Consider the following 14801-nt stretch of genomic DNA (forward strand, 5'->3'; position numbering starts at 1 on the left):
TGTACAACTCAATTCGGTACATAGATTTCAATTCTCAAGAGAGTCGGGAAGTGAAAGTCCCCGGAGTCTTCATTTTTACATTAGCCATCATTCTTTCCTTTTCTTGTCCCGTTACAGAAGCGTTCACCAATTGGAGGGCAGCACCACCTTGACGTTCCCGTTGGGACGTTTAAATAAAGCATGAGCATTGAAGCGCAAAGAAATAAAATATATATCCGCTACAGTAAAACGTTCATCTGAGTATTCTCTCCAATAGCATGGAAAGAATGTCAGCTTAAATATAAAACTAATTCCTTTCCTTTCCTTAATAATCTGAGGTGTGACGAACAAATACTTAATGCTCTGGAATCACACTGCTGGTTTCAATCTCATTTCAATCCGAGTAAGAATCTTCCAAGATTCGGACTCGAGGAGACTTATCATAGGATACTTTGGCTCTGGAATGAGGATGCCTTCATGACACATACGGAACCGAAGACACGACACGAAAATGGAGGGACGTGACTTGTCCAAATGGACCTCGAAATTCTTCTTCGCTCGCACTTTCACAGCTCGTGCAATCGTCCAGAGTATGTTTTTTCCCAGCAAGCGCCTTATTCTCGAAATTCTCCCTATGGTAAAAAAAAACTTGATCTGGACAGCTAAAAACTGAAGTTTGTGCCCAAAATATCTATCGAGCAAAAAAAAACCATCTGCTTCCATTAAAATATCAATTACTTCTCTCGATGGATCACTCGCAGTAAAAACAAAACCTTAGTCCGAAGGGCCGAACTATTTGATCAGCGATTCCGGAAAAGAGAGTAAATGAAAATTTTCAGTAGGATTGTGCCAATACATTTTCTCCCATCTTTGGATGGGAGAGGATGGAGTTTTTTTTACAGGGCACTCTCATCAAGGATGGAGAGCAGGCTCGCTGTAATTGGTATGGGAGGCCATTTGAACCGGCACTTTGTTTTCATCGTACAATATTACTTTCCACTTTTCAACTCTGACTTGAATACTGATTCCATTAGCAAATTAATTGCCGGTCAAAAGTCTTTACGGGCCGAGAACGGAATAAATGGGTCGAATTTGCAGGAGAAGGAGGGTGGCGAAGATCAACGTACCTCATCCTTGCCCTTCACAACACACATCTGGATGTCCTCATCCGGAGAGTACCATGTCAGCCTCTGCAAGGAAAGAATAATAACATTTTTAGCACAGGCACTTAATAATCATGGCAAAGATAATATGCTAGTGGATCCAATGTTAAAATATTCCCCATTTTATAAACATGCATATTTCATACAGTGTTTGCTCATCAGTGATATTGTCCCATACATCACGGCAAAGAAATTCATAAATATTAGAAATAGTGCTGTTACCAAGGTACACGTTGCCACAGAAGTATTATCATGTTACGAGCATACGTTTCATGAACATTTCCAAGGCCCTGTTGGAGCGGTTCAAGCGAAGCGAATCCGAAGCGAGTAGATGAAACCTGGATCCACCACAACACTCCTGAGACGAAAGAACGGTCAAAGTAGTGGACTGACTGCAAAGGGCGAACCTGCTCCGTAAAGGTCGAAGAGGGTTCCATCGGCCGAGGAAGCGATGGCGACTGTTTTTTGGGATCGTCACGGAATTGTGTAAATCGATTATCTTCAAAAAGGCAAAGCAATGACGGGAGAGTATTACGCATCGTTACTTGACAAGCTTAAGGGAGAAATTGCACGAAAGAACGACCGCATTTGAAGAGGAAGAAGAAAGTGCTTTTCCATCAGGACAAGGCACCTGCTCACACTTCAGTGGTCCGCATGGCTGAAATTCACGAATAGCACTCAGAATTAGTTGACCACTCACCCTATTCACCAGATCTCGCCCCCATACGACTTTTTCCTTCTTCCTTTAACCTTTGATGGTTTCCCTTGGATGGCAGGGACTTTCAACGGACGAGGAGGTTATCGCATACGTAAACGCCTATTTTGCGGAGAAAGACCTCAACTACTATTTGGAAGGGTTTAAAACATTTAAGAGTATCGCTAGAAAAAAAGTTTATCAACTTAAAAGGAGACCATGTTGAAAAAAAAATAATTTTGAAGAAAAAATGTCTCGTTTAATTGTTAGGTCGGAAAATTTTGAGACTAACCACGTAGCGTAATACTAAATTCAAAGAAGTTCGAAAATATGAACTAAAACAACCACATTGAAAACGCTAAAAGTCACGACTTTCAAGATATATTTAACATGTGTGACATACGATCACTTAAAAATAGGTACCCTTTTTAAAGGTTACCAAACGGTTTCAGTATCACACAATTAAACGAGGGAATAAAACTACTGGATGTGAATTATAATGTTTAGCAACTACTCTGAAAACCCGTTCGGCATAATTATAAAATATTCTATGGTCCCTCTCATCTTCTCAGACTTCATTTTTAATCAAATGCCTTTCGCCGTCATTCGACACACAAATTACGTGTATGCATCTTTTCCACCTCCACCTCTGACTTCAGTTCCGCGTGGACAAAAATCAGTTCCACGCTCTCATTCTAAGTACGAACATTCTAAACACTGCCGCGGTTTTCGTCGCGACTCCATGGCATGGAAGTTTGAAATTGGTAAAACAAAACTAAGAAAGGCAATTGAAAAGGGAACATTTTCATTTTTATCACATCGAACCTAATCATGTTATTCCATACCAGCAAAATTTAACAGGAGTTACTTCTACAGAAGGCGCTAGTATTGCTTTAATATTTTTTATATCACCTAATTAAACTTATGATATCACGATTTGAAATTTCACCTGCTAACTACCCCTAGCGTAAATAATTCTAACAAATATAAAAGATTTTCATACTTCTTGGAAATGAAAAAATCATTACTTTGTGATTCCACGGAAAATTTATAACGATAGGACCCGGGTTTCGACGCTCAACGTCACCTTCAAGTAACAACCCTTACAGACATCCATCTATATACTACACTCAGGTAGGGGCGGGGAGGTGAGAAGGTCGTGTAAAGTTACACCGGATACCATCGATTTTTCATACTTCTATTTCTAAAATTATGCATACAATCACTTAAAGATTACTTTCAGGAATCAGTTACTTATGCTAAAAAGATGGTAAGTGAATGTAGAAGGAGATGAGCATTTATTTGTTGGTTTTGGTGGGCGTCAATCCCATTTGTTTGGGAGCCAATGATCTAGGATATGAATGTTGATGATACTTCCGCAACTCGGCTGCATTTCCACTTACCGGAGGCCATTTTTGAAACAGCAATTAAATTAAGGAATCAAAAGAGTGGACTGGAGTTGCCAAACCAAAACAAAAAGTGGAATGGGTGGAGAGAGATTTCAAAAAAAATCTCCCAGCTCAGCCACAATTCCCTTTACCCAATGCCCAATCCCCTCAATTTCATGTTTGAGTTCAGTAACTTTCACTGCCACTTTGTTTACTATACAACTTACCACTCTTAACAGTGATAGCGTTTAAATAGTTCAGTATCTTATTAAAAAATTAATAATTACAAGAAAAAGACGCATGACCGGTCAAGTTATCGACCCATCTCGAACACGATGATGGAGAAAACGATTTGATATGACCTGAACGGACCGAAAATTCCTCCACCAAGATTTCTCACCTCACTTTCGTATTCAGGATGAAGACTTCGTTCTGAAGACGATGGCGGAGTCGGCCAGGCAGCCAATGAGATATGTTCTGCAACGCGGTGTATAACCCAAGAAATCTTGGCGAATACTGTCCACCGAGGAAGCCTTAAGTCAGAAAAGTCCCTTTCGACGATGCTCATTGGCCATAACTTCCCCCGGAGGTCGTTTAAATCTCAGTTTTTTTGGTGAGAATTATAGAGTAGAGTAGGGGTCTTTCATTGGATGCCAGGCGCTCAATATAACTCAACATTGGGTGGTCCTCCGATTATCATAGCTCTATTAAAAAAATCATGTGACGCATGTACGTCTAGCAACGAGCGCGCGAGGTTGCTGCTAGACAAACGGCAGGCGTGGGCAGCTAACATCTGATCTGTTCACGGATCAGATCAGATACAATTAGATATTATTGAACTTAAAATTAAACCACTTGGCTTTAATTTGAAGTTCAATACGAAGACTTTCCACCAAGTGACGCCAGAAACTGTTTAATTTAATTAGATATTAAATATTTTTGACCCTAAAAAAGGAAATGATTATAATTTCATGTCAATAATTACGTCGAATCACCAAAATTTGCCATAATTTAAGGTGAATAATCATGTTTGATAGCATCAATACTCCTTTATAATCAGTAATGAAGTACTAAAATAAGTTTAGATTCACGACAAGCTTTTTGACAAGGGCCACTATGGAGAGGAGGATAAAAAAGTACAACCTCCATATATTCCAAAGAAACTGCGGGAGATGCCGCAACAGTAACTTTTAACGGAGTCATCCGCTAATGTGCACTGTAACAATTTCAGAGTGTAAAAATCATTCGCCTGTCCCAGTCAAGGCGAATGATTTTTACACTCTGAAATTGTTGGATTGTAACCTCCATATAACTAAGATTAAAACGAAGATGGTAAGACTAACGGTCTGCGTCGAAGACGGAAAATAATATTCACGTAAAACTATGCGAAGAAACACTGAAACAAGAAGAATTCTAGGAATACTCGTACATGTGAGCAGTCAGCGTAGTTTTGCTATTTAAGCGATAGAATTAAATGTGTTGGCAGAAGTAACCAGAATTAGCGTAGACATGAGGAATGGAATCGTTAAAACCAAAACATGGATACTGAAACAGAAACACAAAAGCACTTTTCCACAGTTTATTTGACCACGCATTTCCCCATTTTAAGTAATTATCATAAAATACAAGACGATACCGTGAGACGGATCGTGCCAAGGAACGTCCGTGGAAAAGCACTTTGGTACCTGTGTATCAATATGAATATTCAAAAATTCCACAAAGTGATGACTGAAGAAGTTGAGTTTTTTTATGATATGGCATTTAATTTTCTGCGGATGTGAGACCTGGACTAGAGGAGCAGAAGAGAAAAGAAGATAGCGGAGGCAATGGAAATGTTGAACTGAAGAGGAATGCCGAAAGTGTAACTGATTCAATAAACAAGTACTTCGAAGAGTGGGTGAAGAGAGAAGCGTGTGGAAGAGGGAAGACAAGAAGCGGGCACATACCGAGGCACGATAGTTTACCGACGACCATAATTGAAGGAAACGTGGAGGGGGAGAATGACAGAAGGCCTGGGAAATGCTACGAGAGGGGTAAGCAATGAAAGACGCCGATGCAAGGAACCATGAGAGAATGAAGAGATTAGCAAGGAAAAGAGAGAGAGAACGCTGCTACAAACCTATACTAGGATTGAACACCACTAATGACTGCAGATTTCACAACATCTGAGATGGTAGGCAGCATTTATCAATAAAATATCAAGTATTCTTTATTATATTCTTTTGTTTCAGGCTTCACTTCGTGGCTGTTTCAGGCTTCACATTTAATATCCATACTAAAAGGAAAGACTAGTACTTTTCCACAGATTTTATTGTATGGTATTGTACCATATAATAAAATCTGTGGAAAAGTACAAATCTTTCCTGTCAGTATGAATATTCTTCAGCACCTAGGCGATACATGGTTTGTATAAACAGTATCGGGAACAGTTTCGGAAGAATAGATTTATTCAAGACATTGTTTAATTGTCTCAAAATCCTTCAAAGTACATCCCTTGAGCGTCGACACCCTTCTGTCAGCGGCTTTTCCACGACTCGAAGGCTACCTGGCAGGCGGATTCCGGAAGGTCCTAAAGGGTACGCGTGCAAGCTCCTTTGACGGCACTAAGGGTCCCATGGTGGTGTCATTTGAGGGAGGATTTCACTTTGGGGAAAAAGAAAAGTCTGCTAGTGCCAATTCGGGACTGCAATGGGGTTGGGGGTTCGTCGCAATGTCGTTGCAGAAGATCTTCGCAAGCAGACAATCGACTCTGCTCTTGCTCGTCCGTCAAAAGATCTCCGGGACGAGTTTAGCGCAGATCCTCCACATCGCCAAATTTTCAGTAATATAATCGAGCGGGCACTGTCATCTTATCAATGTCAATATACGACCTGCGATCATTCACACACTTAACTGACGGTCTATAGTAAATTCAGTACTTCAGGCAACGTCAGGAAAATATTGTCACCGACTCTTTTTATACAAACGCGTCGTGTTAGCCGAGTGAGGAGTGGTCTCCGCATTATTCCTCCTGTCCTCTGCTGCTAATGTATCGATCCTTTCAGCAAACTCTTTTTTACGCACCGAAATGTGCCACTTAATCTAACTCTGTACGCCACACATTCTTATCACCGTAATTTCCGTTTTAGATTCCCAATAATTAAATCACCACCCATTCATTGATACTGATCCCTCTTTATTCTCGTATGCACTTGGCAGATTGCTTTTCTTTTATTTCAGATAAGATGTCGGCACATACTTCACTGACATCGCACACATGGATAGGGCACTAGGAGGGCATCACATTATCCCCCGCCACACGCCCTTGCGGCGGCTTGCGGGGTATTATGTAGATGTATACACATCTATACATCAACATTCGTCTAAATTTTTCATAACAAGCAAGGAAACAACGAGGAATATTAAATAGAATTCTCTTTTCTTCGGCGGCAATTACTCGTTGCCATGTTTAATTTAATCCGACAGACTTTTAATTAGCTATTATTGAACTCATCAAAAAAGATGAGAGTCAAATTATTATTTAATTGTTTAACGAAATGATGTCCGATCAGATCCAAATTTCTAAAATCACACCAGAAGATTTTCGGGAGGGTGACAATGTGCATTTGATGTGAATTGAATCACATGCACCTAAATTTCCATTTGCCAAACCATGGAGCCCGCTCAATAGACCTGATGCGAAGCCATAAGGAGGGCGACAAAGTTCACTGTCGAAACGCCGGCCATTGGATAAATCTTACTCGACCGGAAACCAAGAAATTTCATCCAAAGGCTGGTCTCTTAACTCGGACCGAAGGGAATCGTAAGGGCTCGGCGACAGCGCTAATTAGTCCCTCGCAAAATTTTTTAAGGCAAGAGTATATCGAAGGGGGAATTGGTACTAGAGTAAGGTTGATGTATTACAAACAGTGAGTGGTCGTGTGTCTCCAGTCCCTAAGTACTTAAAAATCTGCGGTAGTATTTTGAGCTGAACTCACATATTCCTTTCCGCTCTAGATGTACGGTCTTACGACGCCCTTCCCTGCAGTCTAATAGAAACAGACCATCAAAACAAGGAAATCATTGAAATTCACGAAACGTGCCATGGTTATTATTGATTATGAGCCGCGAATCCACCATTTCCACCTGACTTTCTTGCTGTTGAATCAGTTAACTCCTTTGACATTCATGAGCCAATGATTTAAAACTCTTATCTTCTTTTTCTTTCCTTTCGACGCGAACTATTTTTATTCCTCGGAAGAACAGGGTATCCCACACCAATTCAGGGTTGTCAAGTGAATATTTAGGGAAACAATTTCGTTAGTATATTTGCTTTTCCATTATTCCAACTTGTCAAGTGAAGGCAGAAAGCATTCTTATTTCGTTCGCCAGAGAAAAAAAACCCAATGTCTGTAAATTGAAATCAATGAAATGCGTCAACTCAAAGACTCTTCACTCCGCAGGGAAGGTCTCGGGGCAAACCCTAATATTACAAGTTAACGTGCTTAAATTACATGCAAAGTTACATTCTGTCTTTCGTTAGATTTATTATAATTTCATTTTGATTGCTTGTTATTTATACTTTTTCTTTTCTCTAATATTCAACTTTAACTCGGCATTACTTTCTAAATACATCACTATGTACTTCATTGGATAGCACCACAGACAGGATGACCTCTACATAAAGGATGTAATACAACTTGTTTGTACCGTAGTTTCATGATATTCTTGTAGCACCTTAATATCCATAAGAAAATTCATTATTTACTAATAACCTCTACAAACATGACTTATTTTCATGCCTAACGCGCAGCGAAATGTTAAGGCTTTGTTATAATTGTTAGTCTACCGTTTTAAGGTAGGTTTGAGATGGTCACAGACAGAATACCGATACATTTCCGATAGGCTCTCCAGATAAAAAACCCCAGCGCCAGACTCTAAAATAAACCTTCCTTCAATTCCGCATACATAATTTCTCTTTCATTCCGATCAACATGCCTATCTTTTCCCAGCCCTTTCCTCGCTTGCCTAACGTTCTCCCCTCTATCACAGATTTCAACATCCCATCTCCAATTAAAATGCTCTGCATCCGATTGCTTTCCTGCCTCCTTTGGATTTCTCCCGAAAACCCTCACTCTTCCCTCCCTGAGTACGTATTTACTTTTCAATTGAAACTAGTACGAAACTAACAACTAGTATGGCCCAGGGCTCTCCGTACTGATGGCCTCTCACTCTCTGCTTGACTATCACTTTACTCGCAGATATCGTGCATCACTTGACGCTCGTGTGTCAGCATGCGAAACGTCGGCCATTCAAAACCTAGCTCAAAAGGAGAATGAAAGCATTGCATTTCAGAGTCTTCACCCGAAGATATCCGAACTTCTACCAAGTTTCCCAAACCATTTCACTAGTTTACAAGAATACCCTCCGTTTTCCCTTTAAACAACATTCTTCGACTTGTTTCGCACTCGAGATCATACGCAACACGTAATGTGGAGTTACCTTTAAACTTACATCTACTTTCGACTGGACGAAAAACTCGAACAGCGACAACACGCTACAGATATAAAAAAATAGGTACAAATAAAAAGGACACTCAGAAATATTTTGCGTATCGGCGGTCATGTCAGCTTCGTCGAAGGAAGAATAATGACTCAGTCGAAGTGTCATAAGGGAAGAAGAGAGGGGTGACTCAGGGGTGGTGGGGAGGTAAAGGTGGCTATTGGTTAATAGTGATGGACGTGCTAGTCCAGTGCGTAGACCGCTGGATTACGGACCGAATGGACCCGGGTTCGATTCCTGGGCATGACTCTCTGGGCACTCTGTATGTATGAATTTGCACAATTCTGCAGTTTACTTTCGCGATTTACGCCCGATTAAGTCATCAAACTGATGGAAACAATTAACGAATTCGGAAAAAAAAGCTTGTATCAAAATAAGATGGGGGAAGGATTGGAAAGTTAAAAAAAATTGTCAGTTATTCCAGAAGGATGACCACCTTTATCATACGTCGCAATATTATCATGAAAGCAACTGGATTATATAATATTAGAGTTGAGAAAAAAATTATTGTTCCAGAAAGTGATTGGATTCTAAACACTTTCCTTAAAGGAAATGCCGCTGTAGTTCTTATCTCAATATTGTTCAAAATGAGTGAGATGCGCTAAAACAGATGACTGATCGAACATAAGAAATTACTCATACAGCTGGCACTTCGTAAGAGAGTGAATAAAAAGTTGCAAAAACTACGCACAAGCAACAAACTATTAAATGCATCATTGTTATTTTTAATAAGTATCCATAGAGGCCATCCTATCTTAATTAATGAATGTATGATAACGATATTACGGCAATAAAATTAAAAAGCTGAGGATATTAATTTGGCCTTATCAGGTTTACAAATGGAGGAGGAGTTGTAAATGATCAAATGTTTTCAAACGTGATAAATTAGGCCTGAAAACGAAACCGTGACTTAAGAGACGACTAACTAATGTCGAGAAGTTTCCCAATTTACTGTATCCTTTTAAGTGTGTGAAAAATATACATTTGCTCGGGAAATTAGTACACTGACACCGACTAAAAACGAAGTCGGGATAACTTTAATGAAATTACATGACTCCGAAAGCCTTTTTTCCTGATACTAAAGTTTAAAAGGTAATTTCATAAAACTGTTATTATTCTTTGGAATTGAAATATGCATACGCATGTTGTTTGATAGTACGAATACTATTCATCATTTAAATTTTTCCACACACAACTTCGGGAGACACATAAGGGAATAAAAAGAATGCCATTTTTGATTGATAAAAGAATGACCAGCTTTGGCTTCTGTGTTGAATAAAATTCCAATATTTTAGGGTCCCTCAGTGCGTGACATAATTAAGTGAACCTCTGACAAAAATAAAATGATCCGAAATGTCGAAAATTGCTCTCAAATTTGTTCAACGTCGATTGACATCGTGAGACCTGAATTAATATGAGGCCATTTTTTTTAGATACATTTTAGTACCCTGCAAGCCACCACTAGGGTGTGTGGCAGGCGGTGAATACCCACCAGACTAATTTTACCCCTACCGCGGTCGGACCGCTGTGATCCCTTATCGTTTGTGGAAAAAATGACATCTTTAATCTATCTGTTATGCATTCATTCTCTCTAATTTTATTGAAATAAAATCTCCTACCGTAGTACGATGGGGGTAATGACACATCTTCAACATCACTACTAAAGAGACATCCTTCCAATTTATGCAAGAGATTTAATCTGTAGTTTAAACTTCGCTCCGTCGGTGATTCCCAGCCTAGCTCCTCTTGTGTTAGAAAATAAGATTAATATTTTAGATGTCCAAAAGCTACTTTTTAAGCACGCAACAAATTGATTACAAATTAATATGTAAATATTTTCAATGTAATGCATGAAATGTAAGGTTCCACACGTTTAACGTTTAAACGACTGGACGAAAAACTCGAACAGCGACAACACGCTACAGATATAAAAAAATAAGGTACAAATAAAAAGGACACTCAGAAATATTTTGCGTATCGGCGGTCATGTCAGCTTCGTCGAAGGAAGAATAATGACTCAGTCGAAGTGTCATAAGGGAAGAAGAGAGGGGTGACTCAGGGGTGGTGGGGAGGTAAAGGTGGCTATTGGTTAATAGTGATGGACGTGCTAGTCCAGTGCGTAGACCGCTGGATTACGGACCGAATGGACCCGGGTTCGATTCCTGGGCATGACTCTCTGGGCACTCTTAGCTTCACACAAGCTGTCTGATTTTTCGGGTGCCAGATCCACATGGTAAACCATAGATGGCACAGAGAAAGGAACTGCCCCCCCCCCCTCCCTAGTTTGATGTGTGAATTCCACACGCCGTCGGGCTTAGCATTGGGTGAACTCTACCATCACCTTCCAAACCGACCTTCGGGTCGATAACTGTGATTGCACTGGTGGGCCTATTAGTGTGCTTGACTTAGACCCGGCATTTCGAAAGCCTTTTGCAGTCGGATAGTATGTACTAACTTCCGGGTTCTCGCCTCAATTCCAGCCGTTGATTCTGGGAGTACTTTGATTACTGCTAGAGCGAAGAAGTTATCAAAGGGCTGATTGTGGGAAGCGGCATGCTTAAGAACGGAGTGTTTGAGGAATGCGGGAGATACAATTGAGTAACGGTGATTGCTGATACGGATGGTAAGGGTGGTTGGTGATGCATTCCTCAAAGAGGGGAAAAAATTACAAGAGAGATGGCATAGTACGTTTTTCAAAGCGCAAGTGCGAGTTTTTCATTGGGATGTGCGAGTTTTTCTTTTTCTATGTGCTCTTTATTTCTGTTTGTTAAGCCGGTGCCACCCAAATATTTGATTATCCCTTCGTTAGATTTATCATGAACATATATATCGATTGGTTATTAAAATAGCCTATGAAGTTCAAGAGTTCAATTTTTTTATTCAATGAAAACGTTACGGCTACACAATTTTAGTAATTAGAAGTATTCATATTCATATATATATATATATATATATATATATATATATATATATATATATATATATATATACAGAAACATATATAAGGAAAAGGGATAGGAACACGTATAAAGGACGAACACAATAGAGGTGGGGAAGGCGGAATCGAACGGATCACAAGAGTAAAAATATCTCCTCAACCGGGACTCGAACACCGGATCTTTCCACTTGCCGGGCGGATGCTCTTAACCACTTGAGCTATCGAGGATATGTAATTTACCCTGAGATCCGTGGGTCTTATATGTCGCCAAGCGCCCCTATTCTTTAGCCAAGAGATGGCGTCAGGGGTTGTTTCACCCACCAAAGGAGAAATAGACAATACACAAGAGGAAAGGACAGTGGTTAGAATTCATACAACATCATACAGGAAAAGAACAGTGCGTTTCGTGGCACGCATAGCCAGAAGAAAGAGATGAGCCACATTGGCCAAATACACATTCAAACACGCAATCCCGCCAAACGGCGAATAAATACTCATATATACAGAAACATATATAAGGAAAAGGGATAGGAACACGTATAAAGGACGAACACAATAGAGGTGGGGAAGGCGGAATCGAACGGATCACAAGAGTAAAAATATCTCCTCAACCGGGACTCGAACACCGGATCTTTCCACTTGCCGGGCGGATGCTCTTAACCACTTGAGCTATCGAGGATATGTAATTTACCCTGAGATCCGTGGGTCTTATATGTCGCCAAGAATAGGGGCGCACGGACGTTGGAAATGTTGGAAAAGTGTTTCGGCAACGATTCTCTAAAAAAAACGGTCGTTTACCAGTGGCACGAGCGGTTCAGAAGTGGTCGTGAGTCAATCGAAGATGATGAACGCAGTGGCAGACCATCGACATCGAAAGTCGGTGAAAAAATTGATAAAGTAAAAGAAATGTTGGTCAATAACCGCAAATTAACCATCAGAGAAATAGCGGAGGACTTGAACATTGCCTATGGATCCGCCCAAGACATTGTGGTTAATGATTTGGGTTTCCGTCGTGCAGCAGCAAAGTTGGTGCCAAAAGACCTCAATTTCATGCAAAAAAGAGACCGTGTTGACGTCGCAAAAGACATGATTTGCGAGGCTGAATCCGATCCCACATTCATCAAAAGGATCATTACTGGAGACGAGACGTGGGTTTATGAGTACGACACGCAATCCAGACATCAGGCAAGTGAATGGCGTTCACCAAATGAGCCGAGACCAAAAAAACCACGTCGTTTTCAGTCAAAAAAGAAGGCAATGCTGACGGTTTTCATGGATTACAACGGTGTAGTGCATCATGAATTTTTGCCACAAGGCCAGACAGTAAACAAAGAGTATTATTTGGGCGTTATGAGACGTTTCCGTGAAGCAATTCGCCGAAAGAGACCAGAAATGTGGGCAGAAAACTCGTGGATTTTGCACCATGATAACGCACCGTCGCACAGTGCTATCATTATTCGTAATTTTTTGACGAAAAATGCAACAAATACCATCCAACAGCCACCGAATTCACCTGATTTGGCTCCCTGTGACTTCTTTCTGTTCAATCGAGTTAAAAAACCATTACGGGGAACGCGTTTTAGCAGCCGAGAGGAAGTAATGGAAAAATCGCAGGAAGCACTGATGGACATACCGAAAACCGAATATAAAAAATGTTTCGAGGATTGGATCAAGCGCTGGCATAAGTGTGTTGCAGTCGATGGGGATTACTTTGAAGGGGACAATATAGATTTAGATGAATAAACTTGTATTTTTAATTTTCTGAATAAATTCCGGGAAATTTTTGATCAAGGTAGTATATAATAAAAGAGAAAAGAGACTCGGTTTACCGTAATCTATTAAATATAAAAGCAACTGCACACTTTAACTTAATATATTTTAACACACAATAGCATTAGCTAATGAAAATATTGAAAAAATTCAAATATTTTAATGATAAATACTTTGCTTATGTTTAAATAATAAAGAACCTGATTTTAATAAACTTTGGCAATCTATCTCAAGCAATTTGATGTCGACCTCCGAAATATTTTGAAAATCCGAAGGCCGGAATCGTCGAAGGAATTACGAATTTTTGGTGGATCTTCTCCCAGCACTATAAAATAGACAGATTAGGTGATCAATTTTTCTTTATAATGAAATTAATTTATAAGTTGAAACAAATATATTAAGCCTAGAGAGATATTTTAAACCTAGTTAGAGGAACATCGATCCCAAAAAATACAGAATATTTTGATTACGATAGCTTTTGGTCGGCACCACGTATTTCGTTTCATGTTTAACACCGCTTTTTGACACCTAAAAAGGACATTATATTTACATGTAACACAAAAAAGAGATAATTATTCCAATGGATAATTCTTCTAGGTCCCTTGAGAAACATTTTATATCCTCAAGCGGGGAAACATGAAATGGTAGAATCTCAACATGAATTTAAGATGAAAAACCTTCGATTACATAACTGAGTTACGGAGAAATTCACTTATCTGAGCAAGGTTACCGATATGTTTATTGAAAAATAGATTTTCCTCTGATTTTCGAAAATTCTATTTGAAATCCTCTAGCGTGGTGGTGCAGTGTGTAGAGCGCTAGACTACCGACAGGAGGGCCAGGGTTTCATTCCCGGAGACGCTACCGCGCTAATGTTTGAATTTCACACGCCGTTGGGCTTAGCAATAGCACGCGAGCTTTACCCTCACATATTAAACGAACTTGCGGGATGCCATTTTTGGTTTGTTTTAATCGAAGAAAAGAAATGATTTTCGGCATTCGAATCACGCATGCCTATCTCGTGACATCTACTTGTATTGCGGAGATACAGTCACGACTTGTGTAGGGCTTCGACAACAAAGAGGAGCATAGTGAAACAGTATTACCTGGAATGTATTCATTCATGTGAAACCCGTGAATGCTGCCCGCATTTAATTTAATTCCAAAATATATCAATACGATACGGGAGTTCTATATTTCGAAGGATGAGCGAGCGGTTCTTCGAAAGCAAGACACTAAACCCGTGGACATCGACCTGTGCGAATCACTTCGATGGCTCTGGATGGCCCAAAATGCCTCCCGACTTACGCGTGTAACGCACTCTCCCT

General features: G+C 40.0%; 1 protein-coding gene across 1 annotated transcript in view; it reads right to left on the reverse strand.

The window, feature by feature from the left end:
• Positions 1 to 14801, reverse strand: part of Sema1a (semaphorin 1a) — a 303018-nt gene that overhangs the window by 32602 nt on the left and 255615 nt on the right. The window contains exon 5 of the mRNA XM_071584531.1: positions 1107 to 1169. Within this exon, the coding sequence (XP_071440632.1) occupies positions 1107 to 1169 (63 nt within the window). The remainder of the gene's footprint in view (positions 1 to 1106; positions 1170 to 14801) is intronic.

The sequence above is a fragment of the Hetaerina americana genome, unplaced genomic scaffold, assembly GCF_022747635.1.
Source record: "Hetaerina americana unplaced genomic scaffold, ioHetAmer1.1.p SCAF_1, whole genome shotgun sequence".
NCBI classification, from domain to species: domain Eukaryota; kingdom Metazoa; phylum Arthropoda; class Insecta; order Odonata; family Calopterygidae; genus Hetaerina; species Hetaerina americana.